At 40.0% G+C, this 24,681-nt stretch overlaps 1 protein-coding gene across 2 annotated transcripts in view; it reads right to left on the minus strand.

Moving 5' to 3' along the window:
• The window catches only part of Synj1 (synaptojanin 1), a 71,903-nt gene that overhangs the window by 3,650 nt on the left and 43,572 nt on the right, over nt 1-24,681 (minus strand). For both annotated transcript variants that reach the window (XM_028756323.1, XM_028756325.1), the window contains exons 15-27: nt 22,902-23,042; nt 22,612-22,804; nt 22,203-22,361; nt 20,412-20,568; nt 19,780-19,897; nt 19,464-19,679; nt 16,580-16,658; nt 14,465-14,627; nt 10,981-11,190; nt 9,453-9,587; nt 6,145-6,215; nt 4,080-4,188; nt 3,636-3,853 (exon numbers count right to left, since the gene is read on the minus strand). In XM_028756323.1, coding sequence (XP_028612156.1) covers nt 3,636-3,853; nt 4,080-4,188; nt 6,145-6,215; nt 9,453-9,587; nt 10,981-11,190; nt 14,465-14,627; nt 16,580-16,658; nt 19,464-19,679; nt 19,780-19,897; nt 20,412-20,568; nt 22,203-22,361; nt 22,612-22,804; nt 22,902-23,042 — 1,969 coding nt within the window. The remainder of the gene's footprint in view (nt 1-3,635; nt 3,854-4,079; nt 4,189-6,144; nt 6,216-9,452; nt 9,588-10,980; nt 11,191-14,464; nt 14,628-16,579; nt 16,659-19,463; nt 19,680-19,779; nt 19,898-20,411; nt 20,569-22,202; nt 22,362-22,611; nt 22,805-22,901; nt 23,043-24,681) is intronic.

Raw genomic sequence — 24,681 nt, forward strand, 5'->3', positions numbered from 1 at the left:
AGAAGGAGAAGGAGAAGGAGAAGGAGAAGGAGAAGGAGAAGGAGAAGAAGAAGAAGAAGAAGAAGAAGAAGAAGAAGAAGAAGAAGAAGAAGAAGGTGGTGACTGAGTGTGCTGGCCATGGGAAGAATGTTCAGAGTTAACTTCATGGACATAAAAATCTGCACTTCTTTCTAAATCCCTTTGTTCACCACGAAGCTGGTTCATAGAGGCCAGTCACTGGGCTGAACAGGGCTCAGATGAAATCCGACTACCAATTACAGTGAGACCCATATTACCATCTCTCACCTCAGAATTAACTTACGATTGAAGCAAGATTTGGAAACTTGTGATGATATCAGTAGTGCTTTTACAGAGAACGGTGCTGGAAGGGCTTTAAAATATTATTAATTTTAATCTAAATTACCAATTCTTTCTTACCAAAAAGAATCTGGCTTCTAAAATTATCAGAAAAAAATATTTCTCTAAAGAAGCCTAAGGAAAAAAACAATTGGGTTTTCCCATTTATGCAGTTATATCATATACAAATAGTTGTCATTTTTGAAGTTATACTTTTTAGTTTTGTTAATTTTCATAGAAGACAAAGCAAAAAAAAAATAGAAAGGCATTAGCAAGAACTAATATGGCTTCTAAAAACCCAAAGTACTAAGAAAAAAAAAATGCAGATATGAGCTTACGATATGATACTAGAAGTTATTAATGTGGACGAGTGGATTTAGACGGGTGAGATGTATGAAGCAGACTCATACATCTAATGCACGGGGAGACAGATGGAAAGCACATGGAAGGCTGATAAGAGTCAGGTACCTGTTACCCTGTTGGTTGCTCCTGCTTCGAGAAAAGGAACACAGACATCAAAGGAAAGAGTTAGGACAATTCCAGACCAAGCTGCAGCCCCGACAGGTCAGTCCTCAGAAAGCTTGTGGCCCTAGGTCACAGGTGGGGCTCAAGAGCAGTAACACTTGCAGGTGATACTGTCAGTTACAACACAATTCTGATCTCTTTGTAACCTTATGATGTATGCTTTAACAGAGTTTCGGTTGATGACTAGCCAGTTTTGTTATTCCATATTTGAGACCCGGAAGGATAGAGAAAATGTACATAATTCCAGTTTGTAGAAGTACAACTTCACATTCATCATTACAAAGCATCAGGATCGAGGCTTGCTCTGCGATACTCAAATTTTCTAAAGGATTTAGAAAATTAATTCCCTTACTGTTTATTAGTTGGAAAGTACAAGGTAAGAAGCTAATTTTTTGGTGTTTAAATCTTAAATTATAGCCTTTCAATAATTTGACTATATTTAAAACAATCTGGTGTTCTTAAGAAATTGGACCTTCTAACACTGAAGCTTATTTGTAAACAGGGTAAGGTATAAGTAGTAAACAAACCTTGACAACTTAGAAAAATATTACACACTTTAGCATCTCCCCTCCCTTACCCCTCCTAGTCCTTCCCCAGTACTCGGGATGACCCAGGTTCTGCATGTGTGGCTAATGTCCTACCACTGACATACAATGGTAACATGATGCTCTGTGACTTCAGTCCCCACCATCTTGACAACCAAGGATGTGACATGCCACTGTCCTGCCACTGACATGCATTAGAGTGATGCTTGATCTCAGCACTCCTACAGACACTTCCTGTGCAGGTCTGTCCCTGTGCTGTCTGTCTCGTTCCCCTCTTTCTAGATTTTAGCTCACAGTGAGATGACAGACCAGCGAGCCACTCTTACGCCATGTAAAGGCTAGACAGCATATTCTCAAGCTAAAGAGCAGTAGGTGACACAGAGTAAAGCTGGCTCACATGTCTCTATGCTTTAGATACACCACAGACTTGGGCCTGGATTAATAAAGACTTATGTAATTACCAAACATTCAATTCTGAAACAATATAATAGTCAACAAAATAACAACTCAATAAATAATAATAAAATACTAAACTTGTCACAATTAAAATTCTCGCCAGTGGCATGTACATGAATACATTATATATATATACACACATACACTCAATGTATAGTAAAATCTCATTATTAAACTTACAGCTACTTAGGAGAAACTTTCAAATTTGTATATATTTTTTTAACAGCATGATTACTCTTATGATTCCAAATTGAAAAGGTAGGGAACGGCAGGAAGTGCTTCCTTCCTGTCTCACTCAGCATCACACTCCTCCTCAGAGGACTAGTTTGAAAGACTTCAGCCTTCAGTACAAGATAAATCTTCATTGTTGGAGAAGAAGAAATAGAGTCGTATACATCTACTCTTTGTAGGGTTTCTACTAACTACCTTTAGCACTACTACTTTAACCTAAAACAGAGTAACTTTCAGTTTTCATCATCTGAGAACATTTTACTTTTTTCTATTGTTTTCTTTAGCTTTCATGAATGCAAGCAAAAACTTAGGCAAGTGTCAACTGCTAATGGCTTTTGAGTCTTAGCTACTTTATTTAGTATTTGCTTTGCAATAGAGATATATGCTTGAAATAGTTTGCCAGCTAGTTTGATATATCCATATATCTGTAAAAATGCAAATAATTACTCATAAACTATGTTCAAAGGCTACTGCCAATATACAATATTTCAGATTAAATCACGGACTTCTAAAACTTTACACACTAATTCAGCTTTGATGGCATTTTCAAGTAAAGAATTTGTGAGCCAGCAAAATGTACTTATTAAATTTATCAACTTTAGTTAAATGCACACAACAAAACTAAAACAGAATGTAAATACAGAACAATTTAGCTTACTTGTCGTTATCACAGTAGTTATCACAACAGCCTAACACAGCAGTGCTGCAGATATGAGACAGTGGGAACGCCCATGACTTCAACGTGTCAGGGCCATGGAACAATTTTCTACGAGACATTAATGAATAGATGTGCTCTTCTGTGGTTTTTGTGTGAGCCAATGAGCCTTCTGCTTAAAGCTCAAACCTAAGCTCTTCCTGTATTGACTGCAACCTCAGAACCCAATGCCAGCTCAGCACAGAGGAGAGCCCTGTTAGTGTCAGGAGGCACTGCAGATTCACTCTGCAGGAAATCAGCCATGAGGCCAATGTCTACACACAGAGCTGATCTTGATTTGCCTCTCTCTCAAACTAACTCATCACTTCAGCAATAAGAGGCCTCCATTATGATCGTTCACCTAATTAACTAACTGCCTAAAGCAAACAATGTATTTAAACTGTTACAAATTAGCATGAGGAAGCACTTGGATTTCCTAAAGAACCCGATCCTAGTATCAGGGGAACTGGAACTGTTTGGCTGTTTAGCTCTAGCTAGCCTGGAACTTACTATGTAGACCAGGCTGGCCTTGAACTTATGATTCTCCTACCTCTCCCTCCTAACCTGAGATTACCTCCTAACAACTCCTGTTGCTCTCTGAGATTTTCTTACTTAAGCAATGCATATAAACAAACAAACAAACAAACAAACAGTTAAAATCCTCAAATAGTCAGTAGCATGTAATCACTTAAGGCATCAAAGGATACTAAAGTTATCTCAAGATGCTATTACTTTCAAGTGATGAAAATAAGATTTCCTATTTCCTCTTATGCTGGTCATTAAAATAAGTGTGCTCCACACTACGCAGCATGTGCGTCAGAGACACTTCCTCCAGCAGTGACACTTACTTGCAGGTGTGGTGAGGAGTCTGAAGGCAAGCTTTGAGAAGACCTGCTCCGAGGTGGGGGCTGTGGTGGGGTTTCCAGATTTGGTTGGGGGCCGGAGGGAGGCATAGGTGCTGCTATGGGGACAAGCGGGTCTTGTAACTTTTGAGCAGGTGCAGGCAGAGAAGGCTGCAGAGGAAATGCAGCCTGGGGCTTCAGTGGTTCTGGAAGGACAGCAGGACCTAAAACACCAAGGATTGTCCCACATTAGCTGTGCTCTAAACATCCTGGGTTTTCTCTTGTTAATGGGCAGAGGTATTCTAGTTGTTGCCCCTTTCCATGGCAAACAGCCTCAATTCTAGGGGTACAAGGGAGAAGATCCCCATTTGGATAAGTTAGGTTTTATGGAAGGTGGAAAAAGAGAGTAAAAGGAGAACCAGAGAGCTGAGTGTGTCCCAAAGTACCTACCTTTCGATGTCTCTGAGGGCTTGCTTTGGCTTTCAGGAGTCAGCCTTCCAGCAGATGCCCGAGCCTGGCTCTGTGGGGCACTTATCACTCCAGCACGAGCTGGAACTGTCTATAGATAGAAACATATTAGTGACATTAATCTATTTTCAACAGTTAGATTCTGTGAAAAATACATGCTTTCATGTCTCATTGATTCTCTGGTATAATTTCCCACCTTGCCATTTTAATTGTTCTTGACTTGTAGCTAAACAATGATACTTTCCTTTTTATTTTTAATAGTGTACTGTGTACTAGGCACTTGTATGATATAGACATTTTTATTAACCTTCAAAATAACTTCATATATGACTTTGTCATCTTTATTTTAAATTAAGGTGAAGACATGCATAATGAGGATGTAGTATTTGGATATAAACTCATGCCTGGCTAGCTACAGATGAGGGACTTGACCGTGAGCAGTGCTACCTTAAGGAAGAGATGGGACACTCTGAGAGCATAAACATTGGAGATAAGCCTAACACACTAAGAGACTTCAGAATTAACCTCTCCCAGATTGTTTTAAACATGAAATAACATTCTTAAATGTCTAACTAAATATTCCACATTAGGCCAGAATTTTTATTCACGTATGTTTGGTGAAGGCTCTAAGCCCATATACTTATTTAAAGATGAAATTAGTATAGGTTTTAGGTTTGGGTCTGGATTTTTTAAGCAAAGGCCTCACTCTGTGGTCCCAGGCTGCTCTGGAACTCACCATGTAGACCACGGTGGACCTGGACTCACAGCAGCAGTTTCCCAGCCTCAGCCACTTAAATGCTGGGATTCAGATGTCAGACACCAGGCCTGCTGATACGACAACTTTTAACTCCACAAAAATCCTGACTTCCTTCCCTGTCCCTACATTATCAAGGTGCAGGGGCAGTGTGGCAGTAGAGAGAAAGTAACAATTATCTTGAAGTATATTCTATAGACATTGTAATTTAAAGAATAGAATTACATGTAGAAGAGGACCTTTAATTTGTTAAGTAAACAGCTATAATCTAAGCATGGTGACAGTTCCAGGTTCTCCACTATTCAGATATAGTTTCTACTATAGTGCCTTAAGTTACACTTTAAAAAAAATTATTTGTATGTGCGTGCAGGCATTCATGCATGGCACGTGCAAGATGTCACAGGAAACTGTTGGGTCTTTCCTACCATCATGGCATGGGTTATGTGAGGATGTGACGCAGGTCCTCAGGCTTGTACAGTAAGCACTTTACCACTGAGTCATCTCTATGGCCCATCTTTTTTCTTTCTGATATCTGTTATAGCTCAGAGGAATTTTGTTTGAAGGAATAATGGAATTTATATAATATATATTACATCATATATATTATATTATATATTATATCATATATATATATGATAGAACATATGATAAACATACAGAAAACCATAGGTTTATAAAATATTGAAAAGAATCTTACACACCATCTTTCCCTTCTTATTTTATAGTATCTTTAGAAACAGTTTAAGTATTCTATTACAATTTTATGCTAATCAAAGTTCTTAAAAAATAATTTTCTTTTAGGTAGGGAGACACAGGGTCTCTCTACATAGTCCTGACTGTCCTAGAAACTTACTATGTAGACCATGCAGGCCTCAATCTCAGAGAGATCCACTTGCCTCTGACTCCTGAGTGCTGGGATTAAAGTTGTGTGCCACTACACCTGGCTTGAAGGGTAACTTAATATTTCCACTGATTAAACAGCTTAAACAATAAACAGCTATCTAAATAATTATCTAAATTAATGCTTTATATTTTGAGAGACACCAAGATCTTTATTTAGTGGCCATAGTCAAGTACATTATTTTTATCCAAACCAGTTAGTGTAGTCACTTGGAAGTCTATGAGAAAGGCTGAGTTGAGACGTAGCTTGGAGATGACCAGCTCCCTTATTTTAGAGTTGAACAACTGAAGCCTTGGCAGTTTCTTTTGATTCTCTCCAAGGTAACAAACAGACTACTGCAAACTGGAACCTAGGACAAACCCCTCGTAACTCCCAGGCTAGGTGTTACCTACCGGTCTCGCTGCACCATATCCAGTAGGTCCTGGGCCTGCAAGTCCTGCTTGAGGGGAAGGTTGATTACGCCCTGAAACAAAGACATCACATTGTGTATTTAAGTATAAGAAAGAAAGTTAAAAAGAAAAAGTAAAAAGAAATAAGAAGCCATGTACTTCCTATTCCCAGTGTCTATTGCATGGTCCAGTTTTAAGGGGAAGTAACTACATTCAAGTGTTTTTACCTATATTATCTTTCCGTGCTGTTCCAGGGCTTTTGGGTGCTTTGAAGTAGAAAGGAAAAAGAATCAATCATAAGTAAACAGTAAAACCACAGTTCATGGCATCACCAGATTCCTCTGTTCACTACCCACAGAGACAAAGGAGATAGCAACAAAACAAGCACCATGCTCTGGGTAAAGACAGAAACTGGAGTATTAGAGACCTGCATGGGAGACAAAAGGAGTCATGCTAAGGTGATGGTCTTCACGGACCTCTGCCCATGAACCTTGAAGACCTGGTCAGCTGTTCCTTATAGCTTGGCAGACAAATGGCTCCTGAGCCACAGCTCCTAAGAGCTTGGCGTGTCATACTAGAGGTCTGATTGTTGATAAAGTTATCTTAGGATGAGGCCTTTCAGATTTCTACAATAGACTATTAGGATCAAGACAGAAGACCTGAATAGACATATTTACAGCCGTGTTATAATATGATGCAAACACATTAGGAAGATAGCCTCTGGATGAAGAGATAATTACTCTGGGGGATAAAAAAGAGTAGTATCTAAGTATTTCAATTTTGAGAAGAAATTCAAGTAAAATGGTCCTATTAAATACAACAGCCCATAAATAATTATAGTCTTAAAATGGCACTAGTTTTAGTGGTCTTTTAAGCAAAATCTAGCTCAATATCAAAATCTTTAGAAGCATCTGCTATAGAAAAAAAATCTATAAAATACTAGATTCTAGGACCTTACAGTTACTAATTGATAAAACTTCAGGTTAATCAAGAACATTTTTAAACATGTGACTTATTCAAGAAAAAAAAATGAAGGCACTCTTCCTTCAATAGTAGTTTCATAGCCTGACTACACAGGACTAGCTATGAACAACACAAGAACCTCAGGGACATTAAAAGGATCACCACTGAAAACTACACATACAACACAGAAGGACAAGAGAGAAAAGTACAAGGTCTACGTAAGGAGAAGGAGGGTGCTTCTGGTAGGACTTAGTGTGCCTTTAAACGCTGGAGGGACTGACACTTACAACAAAACTGTGTCTATAAGGCAGAAACCTTGTTACCTTCCATCTCTCTCCTAGCAACCCCGGGACTGGGAGGGGCTCCAACACCTTTTTAGAAAAAGAACAAAAGCTATATATTGTTCAAATCCCAGAGCACAGGATGAAAGGCAGGCACACAATTATTCTTGCATGAAGGGTCTTTAATTGCTTTAAATCTCTTGGAAGTCATCAATCTAACCAAAGTGACTCCTCCCTTTCCTCAAATCTAAGAACAGAAGCAAAGTCACAGCTCCCACTTCATCTGAAATCACTGCAAGAAGGAACCAAAAATACTATCTAACGTAAACCTTTATGATCACCTCATTTCTTATGTCTAGATTACCGATATGTTATTTGACAGTCAAAAAGGAAAATAATCATAAATGAAGTCTCAATTTCATCTTAAATTTCTATGAAAAGACACTGATCTCTTCAAAGTTAGTTTCTGATGTATTCTCTAAGCTTACTGTCTCGAAGGATATTAGGAACTGCAGAATAAGATAGGTGGTAGAGGAATTATGAAGAGGGGCATTTAAAATGGAAACAGATTTCTAAATAAGCTACTGGTTTGCTAATATGATACAAATTTTCATAAGTTCATTTCCAAACTTATTTTCTACAGATTGGTTTCCTAGTAAAGCAGCAGAATTCACCCTAAAATAAACAAATAAATGAAAAAAAGTAACATTTCATAGAAGTTACACTGTTTAAATAATTTAGCTATTCCTACTACAAAGTCATCAAAATCTTCACATAAGCAGTGTTACTATCATAACTGGCCCTGAATCTCAGGGACCAACAATGGCAGGTAGCCAGAACCTCTGCATGGCCAGGGGCTTTAGAAACACTAGCTGGAGCTGCTCAAGCTCTGAAGACTTGGTACAATCTCCATCTTTTCTTGAGCCTTATTAAGTGTACTTAGCAAGAAGTGCTTCAGACTGAGCTTTTGGTTCATCCTTTGAGGACGTAAGTGCTGGGGACTGAATCCATGGCTTGCCATGTCAGGAGAGCACATTGCTACATGCAAAGCCCTACCTGCAGTTTTCATGTTAATGAGACAAATTACTTTTTAAATAAAAGCATCCAATAGTAAATACAAATGACCTCATTGAAAAGAATAAAAATTTTTATAGTTTTACATAAACAGATGAGACAAGAATTGATGATTTATTCAAAATGCAAAATAAGACATAGTTTATCAGTTATACTCACAGAGTAACTACTCTGTAATGTGTTATCAGGAATATAGAAGTTTGGAGCTCTTTTACATGGAGTATAAATGCCACACATTTTGATGCCTACCAAACAGACTTAAACTGTCTGAGTTACAGGGTTCAAACTCCAAAGTATTAATAACCCAGCATTCACACAGGATAGCAAATGTAAATGGTTACCTCCAAATTCTTTTCTAGCAGGCGCAGGACTCCTAGCCCCTTACAGTTCATAAGAAATTAGGCAGCAGAAAGGGAATGACATTAAATAAAGAGTTGAAATGTCAAAATCTGCTCTAATAGTCATAAAAGCACACAGCATGTATGATTGTGTAAATATCTAGACATTACACAAAGCTGTTATTCAATGCATATGCTCACAAGAAGTGAACATTGCATTTAGCTGAGAGAACACTTAAAGAGGTATATAAAACATATTAAACACATGTATGTTCTTCAGTTCTAAAATACATTTTCTAGAAATTAATAAATGTTAATTGTCTTTATAAAGCTACAGATGAGAAAATTTTAAAAAATTAAAGTTTTATCCAAGAACATCATACATGTCCAACCATGTCAAAGTACCAAGACCCAAGCAAGCATCTCCTGTGCAAGGCAAGGAGGCAGCGTGACCGTGCTCATGGAACCTGCTTGACAGACACACTGGTCTGCTGCTCCTCAGAGTTCCTTTTAGACAAGCTCAAGAGGTAACAATAATGATCACATAAGCACACAAACCAAACCCAGAGGATACAGATGAAAACATGCACAATGCGTTTAAATGAAGTAGAGGAAAATTTTATGTTAAACAGGCATCCGAAGAGTAGTTGGTTACCTGAAGGTGGAGGTGGTCTCTGTGGTGGGGCAGGACGTGCTGGAGGAGCAACTGGTCGAGGAGGGGGTGGCCTCTTGGGTTCTATGGTCTGGGAAGAATCCTTCTGGGTTGTTGGCTGAGTGTCAACTGGAGAGCCTAAGAAAATGAGTAGGTGAGGTCAGGTACCAAGCGGGAGCTTGTGACACGGAATGTGCATACATAATTAAATGACCCAATTTTCTCCTCTAAAAATTCTGTGCATTAAAGAAAAAAATAAAGCACTTTCCTGTGACTAAAGCAGCAGTCTACCATGGAATCCCTTCTGGAACCACAATGCTGCCCTGTGCTGACTTTTACTTGGCTGAGGTGCTGACTTACTGAGGAGGACTATTAAGGGACAAAATGTACTGTTTGAGTTAAGTCATACATAACTTGCTGGCCAGCAAAGAAGAGAGGGGAAAGCCCAAACAGTCAAGTGTTTCTATCGTAGGATAGGAAATCACACGTTGTAGAACACATAAACAGGACTGAGACAAATCGTCTAGTAGCAGCAAGGACAGAACTCTTCTCCACTAAGAGTTACTGTCAGGAAGTCCACTCCTGTCTACAGGGCACTTAGGACATGGGATAAAGTCTAAAAAACATGTGCTGGTTAGTTTTTGTCAACTTGATATAAGTTAGAGTCACTGGGGGGAAAGGAGCTCCCACTGAGGAATTGCCTATGTCAGACTGGCTTGCAGGCCAACTTCCTTGATTAATGATTGATGGGGCCAGACCGTGTGGGTGGTACTACCCTTGGGCAGGTGGTCCAGGAGGAACAGGAAAGCAGGCTGGGTTAGCCATTGTGAGCAAGCCTCTGCATCAGCTCCTGCCTCCAGATTCATGCCTTGAGCTTCTGGCTTCCCTTAATTACCTGTAAACCAAATAAACCCTTCCCTCCCCAAGCTGGCTTCGGTATTAGGGATTCTATTGCTGTGATGAAACACCATGAGCAAAAAACAAGTTGAGGAGGAAAGAGCTTATTTGGCTTACACTTCCCAGGCTGGCCTCAAACTCATGATCCTCCCACCTCTGCCTCCTTCAGCAAATCCTACCAGTGTGTGCCACCACAACTGGCTGACTTATACTTCCATATTACTGTTCATCATTGAAGGAAATCAGGGCAGGAACCTGAAGACAGGAGCTGATGCAGAGGCCATGGAAGGGTGCTTCTTACTGGCTTGCTCCCCCTGGCTTGCTCAGTCTGCTTTTTTATAGAACCCCAGGGCCACCAGCTCAGAGACAACACTACCTACAATGAGCTGGAACCTCCCCCATGAACCACTAATTATGAAAAGTCCCTACAGCTGGGTCTTATGGAGGCATTTTCTTAATTAAGGTTCCCTCCTTTCAGAAAACTCTAGTTTGTGTGTCAAGCTGACATAAGACCAGCCATCACAGTCAATACTTTATCACAGCAACAGAAAGCAAATGAGGATACAATAGTCTTCCAAGGTTCAAACAAACTGTCTAGACAAAGTCACACAAATATTTCAAATAAAACACGCACCCTGTGAACTTAGAGGTCCTGGAGCTCTTGATGGTGCTCGACTAGGTCTGACAGGAAGAGAAGGTGCAGAGTACTCTGGTACTGTTGGTGACTGGCAGGGACTGGTCCGGGGTGAAGAGCTTGGAGAAGTGCCAAGGCCAGAACTTGAGGATGGTTGTAGATGCTGAGGAAGAAGCTCCTCTACTTCAGCACTATAGTCATCGACATCACCTGACAAAAGCAAGGCCACCAAAGACAGCACCTTTTAACTTTTCATTTTTACAGGCTTTACAGGGCTAAAAGACAAGTTAAATATTCAGATATCACCAACACACATGGAATAAGCATAAAGGGATGTAAAAATATAAACAGAAAAATTAGAGTCAGTACAAACGCTCTTACAGAGAACCTAAAGATGTCCATTTCTTCTGGTGCAGGTGCACTTGGAGCTTGCCTGACTGAAAGCTCTATTAGCCGAGCAGCTATGAAGCCAACTTTGCCCATGTGTTCTGTGTGACCTCCTCTACTCCCTGCCCAACCCAGGTCCAACCTAACAGTAAACTAGGTCATGGGCAGTCATACACCCTTAGCCAGACGTCTCCTATTTCAAGCCTTTTCACTCAACATAGATCCATTTCTCCCATCAGGTTTCATCTCCACTTACCCCATGCAACAGGATTCACAAACTACAACACTAGCTTTCATTCCAAGTCCTACCTTTTTAAGGCTATGTCACCAGGAGTCTATGAGACACCCTTTATCTCACCTTCTTCAGCGGTCTCCACTTTCTGCCCTTCCAGTGACTGAGCTACCATCTAGTAAGCCATTCAGGACTAAGCAGAAAGCACCACGGTCAGTGGGCCCTACCACTTTTTGCATACACAGAAGTCCTATGGACAGCATGTATGGCAATCTGAACAGCTCAGTATTGTCCTCAGTGACAGGGCTACTTCCACACTGTGGCCACTGTTCCCTCAGCTATACGACCTCTGGGTCTTAACCTACAGTAGTACTTCATTCTTTCAGCCCTTCCGCAGAGCTAGGGCTTGCTCCCTTGCACTTCAGCCCTGTCCAATCTGATCCCTTCTGCGTTTGTCTTCAATGTTCGCTATGGCTCTCCCGCTGCCTGTAAATGACAAACCCTATCAATCCCCATCCACACCTCACACCTCTGTAACTGCACTTGTCTGTGAGTGTCACTTCTTGAAGAAACACCACAAAGTTTTCACAGTCGCATTAACAATGTTTGTAGTTTCAATCTCCTCTGGGTTCCCCAAGTTGCCTGGAAATTCTAAGAGTTCCTGGTTGGTTACTCCTCTCATTCCTTTTTGCCAGATACATTATTTCAAAGTGTCTCAAGTCCCCTGAAACTGTGGGTTTTCCCACTCCTGCTAATGATGTGCATACATAAACCTGACAGAAGTCTCAGGACAGAGCCTCCACAATTACCTCGTGCAAGCTGCATTCTCACCACACATTCTCACCGATGCTGGGGCATGACACAGCCTACCCTAATGCATGGGGTCCAGGACACCCCACTGTCCTCAGAAACCTTGGTGTCATTCTGCCAACCCTCTCACACCCTTAGCTTTCTCTGTACCAGCCCCTTCCAGCAGCATGAAGCTCTCAGGCTCCTCCCATTGAGAAGGGACTGTTCTATAGCCCTACTTCTTCACCTTCCGCCCACAGCAGATCTCGCCACCCGGCTTTACCATACCACCAAACTTAATCTTACAAAGGTCACTAACAGCCTCCCTCACTGCTCCTACGTCAGACATGGGTCTGTCCTTATTTTCTCCCTCGTCTTTCCGAAGTGAGATATCATGGACCATTTCTTTCTGGTTATACTTTCTTTTCTTGACTGTGTGTGTGTGTGTTTGAGACAGGGTTTCCCTGTAACAGAGCCCAGGCTGTCCTGGACTCGCTTTGTAGACCAGGCTGGCCTCAGATTCACAGACAGTCGCTTGTGAAAAGTTGACTTTTAAAAATAGTTTTATTTTTTATGAGTGTTCTGATTGCATGCATGTATGTGTAACATGAATGTGGTGACTGAAGAGACCACAAGAGGGTGTCAGAGCCCCTGAAACTGGAGCTACAGACTCACCATGTGGATGCTGGGTCTTCTACAAGAGCAGCCAGTGCTCTCAAGCACTGAGCAATCTCTCCAGCACCTTGATTTTTCTTTTAAATTGGAAAATTGAAACCATTCCCATGAACTACCACACAACTACTCACTATTACACTGACAACCTTATTGTGATTGCCTGCATACCTGTACCTAGAAAACAGTGAGTTCTAGAAGGGAGAAACAAAGACATGCTCACGGAGTTTGCAGCATTTGGCATGCATCTCTATGGTGGTTAATTTTGACTCAACTTGATGGCCTATGCAGATGCAGCGAGGGAATCACTGGAGCCCATCTCTGGCTGTGTCTATGAGAGTACCCTGAGGTGACTAGGTAAGACAACTCTGACATGATGGATGCACTGTGCCTGATGGGTGCAGAAGATGACGGCATTATTACAAAGTAGTAAAGAGTAGGATCTATGACCTAGCTGGAGCAACTAGGTGAGCAGGAGCTTGTCTATGGGGTCTACTTCATGCCCTGGCCTCTTCTTGCATGTGCCCTTTTTCTTGGTCGCTAAGAAGGGAAGACCAGCTTCTACCATCTGTTCCTGCCTCTATGATGCTCCTCCAAGTGTATGGACCAATCAATCAAGGACTGAACCTTTGAAATCATGAGCCAAAATAAATATACTTTCTGTACTCTGTTTCTATAGGGGATTTAGTCACAACTAGAAAAGGAACCAACATAAGGTAGTACACAAAGAGTGCATATTTGTGGATCAAGTAAATGACCAATACAAAAGCTAGTGATTATCTTAAAAGATGATTAACTTCAATGTACTATCTTGCAGTGCAGAGTCAGGTATGCCTTTTTGGAAAGGCTAGTGATAGAATCAGGGCCTTATAGACATTAATCATTCACTCTATCACAGAGCTAAATCCTAATGAAAAGTATGCTCACACATATAACATATAATGTTAGAAAGCAAATGAACTTTCAAATAATGTTTAAGAAAACGACAATACCCACACAATTTGTCTCAAGTCTCAACTGAAGTCGCTACCTTTTTACGCATGGGTTCAGTTCCATTGAGCCACCTGGACTCTTTCTACACTCCTTTGGAACATGTCTTCTTTTTAAATAATTATGAACTTATTAAAACATCTACTTAACTATAATTTTGGCACAAACCAGCACATTCAAAATACCAATTCATGCTTTTATCAGACAATATAAACTAAAATATGCAATTATATTTACTATTTAATGACAAAATAGCATATAAATTACCAAGAATAATGCAATCAGATAAACATTATACTATAGAAAACATATCACAATACTGTGCTCAAGGAGAGAGAGAAACCAGGATATTAAGTCATCAGTGCTGGGACGAACGTCTCTAACATGCAGAATAAGTCTGGTCAACACACAGACCTTCCATGTCAAAGTCTGCTGTGACCTCGGCGTCTTCACCGAGCAGGGTGGAGCTTGTGGACGAGGGCAACGTGACACTGATCTTCTCTAAGCTCATCTCTTCTTCCAGATTTTTGATCCAATCTGGACTTTTTAAAGTAATGGTTATAGTCCGATTTAATAACTAGTTGAAATAAAAAAAAAAGATACAGAACATTTATTAACATGAAAACTATTGTGGGAGAAGGGTGCCTATGTTAGACCACACATACTAAAATTTTCCATGTGAAGGCAGTTCACATTCTGCCTTTAAGAGCTTATGATGCCAAATAAAAATAGTTAAGATTCCTTTACTCTGCCAGGCAGTGGTCACGCACGCCTTTAATCCCAGAACTTGGGAGGCAGAGGCAGGCGGATTTCTGAGTTCGAGGCCAGCTTGGTCTATGGAGTTAGTTCCAGGACAGCCAGGGCTATACAGAGAAACCCTGTCTCGGAAAAACGAACAAACAAACAAACAAAAACAAACAAACAAAAAGATTCCTTTACTCTAGCTAGTATCTCTTCCTGGCCAAATATAAACCACTGATAATCTGCTATGTAATTTTGGTTTGGATCCATAAATTAAATAACAGTTCCCACACTGAAATAACCACAGAAGAGACAAAGGGTCTTGAGCATGCACTTGCTGTTGTTTGGTTCTCGCACACTTGGTGCAATAGTCCTGAGAGCTGCCCCACTGTACGCTGCTGCTATGTGCTAACCTATGCTTTTAGCATTTCAAATGTCAGGAGAATGTGGTGTGAAGATTATTTTGAATCTTCTACAAAAATGAACTGCTGTGGAACTGGAATGGCCGCACCATGTAAAGCATACCCTCAGCTTTCCTTATACATTTAAGTGACTTTTAGATCTAAGGATGATTGATAAACACCAACATGTAATAATCAAGTTACACTGTATCTCATTGTATTTTTTTTTAAAATCCTTCAAAAATTTATTGTTGGGAAAAGTAGACTCCTTCATCACGGACATGATGATGACATACACTCTCACTTAAGTCCACAACATATAAGACACCGGCTTCCCAGTTACAAGCTCTTTCTTACAGTTTCAACTTTCTTATGTTTAAAGAGTTCTATAGTGGGAAGAAGATTAAACTTTTAAAATGTTTACAAATGATATGCATAGTTATGGTCAATACACTGTGCTGACAGTTGGCAATTCTGTGGGTAGCTTCCAGCTCAAAGTATTTTTTTTTTATCATTTTGACAAGAATATATTAGTACTGCATTAAAAAACAGACAAACCAACCTCAGGCAATATAAACATGCAAATATTCTTCTTTAAGGAAGCAAATTAGCATGACAAGAAAAGGCTGGTAAATGCCTGAGGGAGTTGCTCACTGTTGAAGAAATGAAATCTAGAATTCAATCTATTGTACCTATGGATCATACAATTAGCAATGCAGATTTTGATAAAAAAAGAAAAATAATTCCTAAAAAATTGACAGATGCAACATTTCACAGAAACAAAATTACACCAGGTCATCACCAGTATAAGTTCCCCATCAGTGACATTTCAAATCACAGACTAGAAACATCCCCAGTAGTTAAATTTGAAAATGCTACAATGTGGATGCTTGCTATCTGAGGAAATTATGTATCCATGCTGGAAAAGGGCACCAGACACCAAAGTCTTTCCTTGGCCACTTATGAGTAACTCCCTGGGAAAGATAAGGACCTTCTGCTCCTTCTGTCTCATGGTCTTGTAAATAAAGCATGTTCTCCACTTGGTAGCAATGTAGACAAGATGGAATATCTACTTTTAATGAAAATTTTATAATAATTTATATATTATATATTATACAATATTTGATATTTATATCATAGAAATCAAATTAGGCAGGGAACATGTTTTCCTTTTCTGTCAATGGTTAATATCTCGAAGGGAAAAGTAAAATAATCTTAGGCTAGGCAGAAAACTAATCTAAATAAAAATATTAAGTAACCCTTATGCAGTTCATGGTCTTCAATTTTCCTTAACTGAAAATATATCTAGACATTCAATTTGCTTGTCTGTAGAACTACAATCTTGAGACATACTTCAGACGGTTTAGGATCACCAAATCTACCTTACCTCTTTACCATTTAGGCTCAGAACATTCAAGGCGGAGCTTCCCTCCAAAAATGTAACCCACATTTTATCTTCTACAAATCTTTAAGAGAAAGAAGAAAAAACAGTGAAGAAGAATATAATTAACTTCTCAGACATAGCTCAATTTCTAGCCACTGGTTACGAATGAACAGCTGGGGCCAAAAGAGAGCCTGGTGGCCACTGGGCTGCTTCTTAGAGGAGGCTGCTCTCTGCACACAGCACTTCTGTCCTGCTTCCTTTACTGTGTGAGAAACACAGGCAGGAGAAACCAACGCAGGGTTTCACCCCTTCAGGGTGACGCAACGCAGTCAGGAACTATGTATTTCCAGTGTTTCAGTGACTTTCCTGAAGGTCATTTCCTCTGATTAAGAAAGATAATAGATATTTTAATAGATTATGTTAACGAGAAGGAATCCCCAAATAACCCAGCTAGCTGGTCTCAAGGAGCTGCAGGTTAGGGGGTTTGTCTGCACAGACATTTCTTCCTGAGTCTTTGCTATGATTCCAAGTTTATACTCTGGAAACAAGATACAGGCTCCCCCCCCCCAAAGCCCTCCCCCCCTTAAAAAGGGAAAAAAAGGAAACAAAGGACATATTTTGAAGTCACTGATTATATAATGAAGTTTATAACAAAAAAAATATCAAACAATGTTATCCATCTGATATACAGAAGCAATTTTGCAAACTGAATTTTCCCAACTATATGGAGCAAACCTTTCTTATGCTCACAGTCTAAAAGATTATGGGTTTAAGGGTTAAAAAAAGATGCAAATAAAAGTGTGCCAAACTACTTTCCTCTACTGAAATCAGGTGCACATGGAATACAGCTTACAATCCGATATTCCCGAGACAACTGACTCAGCTTCTCTGGCAGGAAGCTAGTAAGTTACAGGAATGTTGGCATTCGAAATACACAGGGATGGTATTCTTACTTAAGTACTACCCTGTGGCTGCCATGGAGGACACCCCTCTTTAAGACTGTTGTTAGCTGCAACCCTGTTCTTTGGTTACTGCGCCATGACCATAGCTGTACACCACACACCCACCTTCTTTCCTGTATCTGCTTTTGTTTATCACCTTGGTACCATTGGTGTGACAGAGTACCCTGTCTTGACACCTATGGCTTTCTATCCCAGCAACAGATAATTTTCTTATCAATGTTCTCTCTAATGTTGACAATATTCTGAGGAAAGCTTTTAGCTTCAATCTGAATTAGGAAGACCCCCAGTGAGTTAAAAACCCACAAGTCTCTTCTCCTTTACCCGTCTCTTTCCCTTATACAGTTTAGAGTCTTCTAGCTCAATGCTGTAGTTTACATTTGTTCATGAAGCTATCTGCTGCCCACTCACACTTCACAGATGCTTCTGGTGCTCTGACATTTCTATGCTTGGCAAGGCTTACTGTTATCTGTAAATGTGGGAGATTTTAAAGTGTACTTTCTAAAGCCTTAAGTTCTTAAGTCTTTTAGAAACAAATGAATTCATTATTGCCAGGGCATGCATGTGGAGATCAGAGGACAACTCTGTGGAGTCGGCTCTCTCCTTCCTCCTTGACATGGGTCCCAAGTGTGGAACTGAGACAGTACCTTTGTGCACTGAGCCATCTCTCAGGCTCAGGTTTTATAAGATTTTGAAGATTTAAAATAGAATGCTCTCAAAGATTGGAGGATGGGTAAGAAAAATCAAAGGACCTATCAAAAAAAAATGCCAATTTTTGGGCTGGTGAGATGGCTCAGCGGTTAAGAGCACTGACTGCTCTTCTAGAGGTCATGAGTTCAAATCCCAGCAACCACATGGTGGCTCACAACCATCTGCAATGAGATCTGATGCCCTCATATGGGTGTCTGAAGATAGCGACAGTGTACTTACATATAATAAATAAATAAATCTTTAAAAAAAATGCCAATTTTTGTTTTTCATTTGTTCCTCTGCTCCCTGAAAAGACCTGATGTGTCTCAGGTGAATTCCACCCTACAGAAACTATCCCATCGTCACTCTATGGATCTGGAGAAGAAGCCACTACAGTGACTTCTCCAAATAGATTATAAGCAGAGCCATGCCTTGAAGTTCTCTGCTCTTCTACAGTACCGTATCATATAGAGGTTTGCCTACCGAATACAAATAAAATATCCTCAAAGAAGCAAATGAACAACATACAGAGGAATTAAAAGACACACATGAAATCCAACTTCCCAAAACAGTTGAACATGTGAAAGAAAACCCTGCTAAGACAAGAGGCCTGCAGCCCTGCAGAAAGCAGGTGGGGAAGTCAGCCCAGGGACCGAGACTGCAACAGATGGCTCCTACCCATCACATCTCAGCTGGCTGGAAACGGAACATTTATCATTTATAATGATATTTATAATATAAACATCTCATTTCTTAAGCTTAGGGAATAAAAAAAATCCCTCTAGGCCATTTACTTATTAAAGAAGTTATTTATTTATATACTCTCTATGTAGATTATACTGGCCTTGAAGTGATTGTCCTTCTGCCTTTTGAATCCTAGAGGACTGGTGTGCACCATTCAAGCCTTTACTTTTCTCTCCTTAAAACACTAAACTGACCAAGCATAGCTTTCCTCTCACACAGAGCTTGCTACAGTGCTCCACTGTAGAGGAACCATGTAGAGGTCATTCCTAAACGCAAACATAGCTTTGTCTCCAATAGTTCGTGTAAGTTTCATTATTCATTTTAAGTTTTCTAAGTAGAGAAACTACTTCAAAACCCAGGATCTCTTGAATAACATCCCAAGTATAGCTCTTTAGTCTGGAAATATCAGATTTATGAAGGAGTCAGTCACTAGATCAGGCTTTCCAATGTACCACTTATTTACATGCACTCTGGGTCACAAACCCCTCACTCACCTTATGAGTATAACTTCACCAAAGTGTGCAAACTGCTGCAGAAGCTCATCAATCAAAGCATCATCAAAAAAGGTATTTTCTTGTGCAGAGCTTTTGATTGAGACCATCACTGTACCATCTGGTGGGCCCTGGACTGCAATAACCTCTTTATAAATTTTTTGCCTCTCTTCAGCTTCAACTTCAAATATATCTATATCAATCAGGGCAACAACGGGCCTTAAGGCACAGAGGAAGGCAGATGTGTTAGAAATGTTTCTAAAGGGATTTATTTCAAACAAACTTCAAGCATCATTAGAAAAACTGAGGTGGTTTAAACCTGTGGTCAGAAGTCTTCAGCTCGGCTCTCCCATAGTGCAGCAAGGTGCCAGGAGTCCATGTATAAAGGATTTTACTTTCGTCTTGGAAACTAGCATTCAGAAGATCTAAATCTTCAGCTGCATTAGAACAAAAGACAACTTAAGAGAAGCAACATGAGAAGGACAGGCAGGCCATGTGACACCTGTAAGTGCCTACTTCCGTCTAGAACCTTCAGCAGTCTGAGGCTAGAATGCCAGAAGCAGCCAGTATTACACTCTTTCACCAAGAAATATATTTGGTCAAGTTATTTTAGTCTTTACTTGAGAAGAATTAAGATGCTGTTTACTTCTAAAATTACTTAAAGGCCTGGGACTAAACAATGTTTCATAAAAGTTCATAATGACCAAAAGGTCATTCAAAAACCACAATTTCAGGGCTGCAATCAGGAATTTTACAAAATAAATGTTTCTTTACTTTACAAGAAATCATGTCACTGAAAAAAATGGGCATAAAATGTTTTCAAAATGTTTGTTTTATACTAGATAGCATATGCATAAAAAAGCTTTTTGTTGCTTAATATTTATAGCTCCTTTCTTCCTTCTCACAATATTCAGATTAATTTTTTACCTAAATAAAAACTCCACTCCTAACCTGATCTGTCAAAAGGCCACTTCCTCCTTCTCCAAAGGACACGGTCTGTCCAAGCAGGGGTACGGCACTTCTCACTGGTGTCATAGTCTTCGGAAAACAAGTCATATTTATAGGTTGGAGCAAATGTTACTTTTCCCTCTAAAAATCCTCTAAAGATCTAAAATAAACATACACAAAGTTTTTTTTTCAAAACACATAAACGTTTATGCTTTTATTTAAATTTTAAACATTTTTCTTGGTCTTTGAGAATCCATGTATGCAATGAAACATGATCATGTATGACCTCTATTGCCCTCTTCAACTCTCCCCCGTCCCTCTCAGCAGCATGTCTTCCTTTTTGACAACTCATGATATCCACTGGGTGCTGTACTAGTGCATGGGTGTGGGGACATCCACTGTCACAGTGGCCCTTACCCTCCCTAACACTGTGACCCTTTAGCACAGCTCCTCCTGTGCTGACCTCCAGCCTTAGCATTATTTTCGTTGCTACCTCACAACTGTAATTTTGCTACTGTTATGAATCCTAATGAAACTATCTGGTACGTGACTCCCAAAGAGTGGTGACCTAGAGGTGGAGAATCAGTGTACTAGAGCACGGAAAACCTACCCAAGGCCAGATCTTAAAAAAAAAAAAAAAAAGGTTCTCCCTCCTGCAGTAACTCTCAGTTGCCAATGGCTCCTCCATAAGGGACGGGCCTGGAGTCATCCAGCCTCTCCATACTGCAACTCTGGCTGGCTTGGTCCTATGTAGGCTCTATGCAGGCAACTTACTTCAGCTGCTAAGTTCATGACTGCCGGAGCTGTGCTGTGTCTCGGCACCCCTCATCCTGTTACCTACACACTCTTTCTGCCTCATCTACTTAATCTGAGAGTCCACATTATTACCATCCCTACAATTATAAGACTTCTGCTTGACAGTGCATCTTACAAACACATTAATGTATTTTCTTCCTAGGAAGAATTATAAACTTTTAAAAAAATATTCTCTTCCCTTTCTTTTCTTCTTTTCTTTCATTCTTTCAAGAAAAAAATAATTCAATGTTTAGCTACAGATGTATAAACAACTCCCAACAAATATAGAAATGAAATAAAATATGTTTAACTGTTAAAATTTATACCCTCCTTTTACAACTTTTCTTTATCGTGTGTATATTTATAATTTTATATGTGAGTGTGTTGAGTGAAGAGGGCATATACATGCCACAAGACACATGTGGAGGTCAAAGGACAACTTTTGGTAGTTGGTTCTCCCCTTCTATCTCAATGAGGCAGGATTTATCTTGATTCTACAGTTTTACTCCAAGCTGGCTGGTAAAAGCCTTCTGGCAATTGACTGGTTCTCGTGTCTGCTTCCTAGCTGCCTAAGGATGGCAGGTGCATGCCACTGCACCAAGCTTTTACCTGGGGCTTTCTGTGTAGGTGCTGAAGATCAAACTTCAGCATTGAATGGTAGGTGCTTTAACCCCATTCTTATCTCCTCGGTCCCCAAATATTCATATTCTCTCTCTTTCTCTGTCTCTCTCTGGAAAAGAAAACTTATATTCCTTTTTATTTCTGTGTATCTTTTTATATGCCTACTTGTCTACTGTGTATCATGTAATGTGCAGGAGGCCAGAAGGAGAATCCTCTGGACCTGGAGTTACGGTGGTTGTGAGCTGCCCAACGTGTGGCTGCTGGGAACTGAACCTGGGTTTTTTGCAAGAGCAGTGAGTGCACTTAATTGCTGACCCATGTCCCTAGCCCTCCAAAAGTCCCTTTTGTAAGACAATTATCTTCTCAGTATGTACTTACCTGTCCTGCATTTTTCTGATTGATGAGTTGATCTCCAGCTATAAGAGAATCCCAGTTTTGCTGTCTTATGAGTTCTTTAACTTCTTCATTAGGAAGATCAATTCGATAGTTGAAATCACCACACCAAAATACATAGTCATGAGAGAAGAGCATTCTTCCCTGGAAACAGGAGACAGCACCTGAAGTTCTAAACAACCCGTGTGTCCCACTGTCTCTCTGCTTCATGGGGGTTGCACTATCAACATTACACCTTGAGCCCAATAGTACAAGACAGCAGACATGAAGTAGACGAACATTGTTGGTGTCTCTAAGGACTGCTTTAAATCTTCAAAACTGCTGACAGAAAATGTAGGATAAACTGAAATACAATGCAAAGGTTTGTCATAAAGAATAAACAGCAGAAGCTTACCATGGGAAAACTCAGTTTTCGTGCTATTTCTACAAAATCTTCATTTCTCTCTTTGACTTGGGACTGCCCTGCAGCAAAGTGGCTGCAGACGAAGCAAAGGCTGGTGGTGTGGAAGAGCATCCGAATTGCAACAGCACCCTTATTTCCAGTTGCACCTCCCATCCCAGTTTTCACAGTATCAACTGCAACATCTCTACAAAACAAAAATTATGAATGCAAGAGATGACATCACACTTGTTAGGACCTTTCTTGTCATGTAGTGAGAAGAGAGAACGGTGTCTGTCACTGACCTGATAAAGGGAGCATGCTGTGGTCTGATAAAGACAAACAGGCAGACACCCACCAACTGCTCTGAAGCCAGCAGAACATACTTGTTGTCTCTAGAGATGGTCTTCTGCAGTTCCACTGCCCACAGCTTCTGGTTTGTTGTGCTACCAAAGCATTACAGAGGGAAACGTTAAGGAACGTTTATATGTACTTTTATACATCTGATTTCTTAAAGAATTTTCATGCAAGCTGCGTTTTGTTTCTGTTAAAAATGTGCAGCTTAACCAAAATAATACAGTGTTTCAAAATTTATGACTCATCCATGAGGAGATATGGGTTTAGTGAGATGGCACACCATGTAAAGGTACCATGGCCAAGCCTGACAACCTGAGTTCAATCCCCATGACTCTTGGGGAAGGAGAGAACTGACCCTGAGGTTATCCTCTGACCTCTGCATGTACACCACTGCATATGTGTGTCTTCATACACACATGCACCCAAACAAATAATGCTAAAATAAAAACCACCAAGAAACAAAACAACAAAAGAGATGTAAATGAGTTAAAAAGAGATGTGAGGTGAGTGACTCAAACTTTACACTTTAATGTAATTATGCTAATGAGAAACATGTACTTCTACACATCACTTTGTCTCACCCCCCACTTATCTTATTTCATGAATTTAAATTTTATTTATTTAAAAACTACTTGGTGTGTGTGTGTGTGTGTGTGTGTGTATGTGATGTATGTATGTCATGCATGTATAGGTGCCTAAGGAGGCCAGAGACAGGCATTAAAAGTCTTGGAGACAGAGTTATAAGTTGTTGTGAGCCACCTGATATGGATGCTGGGAACTGAACTTTGGTTCACTGGAAGAGCAGCAAGAGATCTTAACTGCTGAGTTACCTCTCCAGTCCCCTAAACTAATTTTATTTTTAATTTAAGAAAAATTTTAAAAATAATTATGGAAAAATTTAAACGCCTACAAGTGGTTAACTGTAAAGTTAACCATATACCAATATTTAGCTCCAAAATCTCTCTCCTTCCCTCCTTCTTATAGACCTGAGGTATTTTAGGCCAAATCTAAGACATATACCATTTCACTCATAATTACTTTTATGTCTTTAATACAATGGAGATTTTCATCTTTATAAAAACTACAATACCATCTTCACACAGTAAACCTTAATATCACCTAAAATTGAGAAACAAGGTCAGCTTTACTTCTTTTGGCAAAATGGGGCTAATACATTCTTTATAGAGTTGCTCATGGCTGTTCTTCAGGGCACAATATCAATCAACATCATCTACTGATGATCAGTGTACACACCTATTACTTCACTAAGAGCTATAAAATATTCAGGCTATTATAATTAAGCTTCAGAAAGAACTGATATCAACTATTCAACTAAACTGTAAAAATATCCAAAGGTTTAACAGGCTGGCTTGGCTCTAGGGAAGTGGTGAATATTACTGGTCTCACTCAAGTCCACCTGTGAGCTGCCTCTTCAGGTTCTGAGTTCTCTAATCACTGAGTGGAAGCCCCTGCCGTTCTGGGCTGTGAGCTCCCTGCTACCTCTCATAGCATACATTCCTTGAAAGAACTACTCAGGGTGTGATCACTTGGGCTGACACTATCGGGAGTCATTTCTTCAGCCTGTCCTATTTGTTATAAGGAAAACAAGTGATAGTATTAACATCTAAGAACACAATCTGAAGACCAGGGGACATAGCTCAGTCAGCATAGAGTTTGTCTAGCATGCACAGAGCCCTGGGCTCAATCCCATCTGTGGATAAAGTGGGG

This window comes from Grammomys surdaster, unplaced genomic scaffold (genome assembly GCF_004785775.1).
Source record: "Grammomys surdaster isolate TR1022 unplaced genomic scaffold, NIH_TR_1.0 126118, whole genome shotgun sequence".
Taxonomy (NCBI): domain Eukaryota; kingdom Metazoa; phylum Chordata; class Mammalia; order Rodentia; family Muridae; genus Grammomys; species Grammomys surdaster.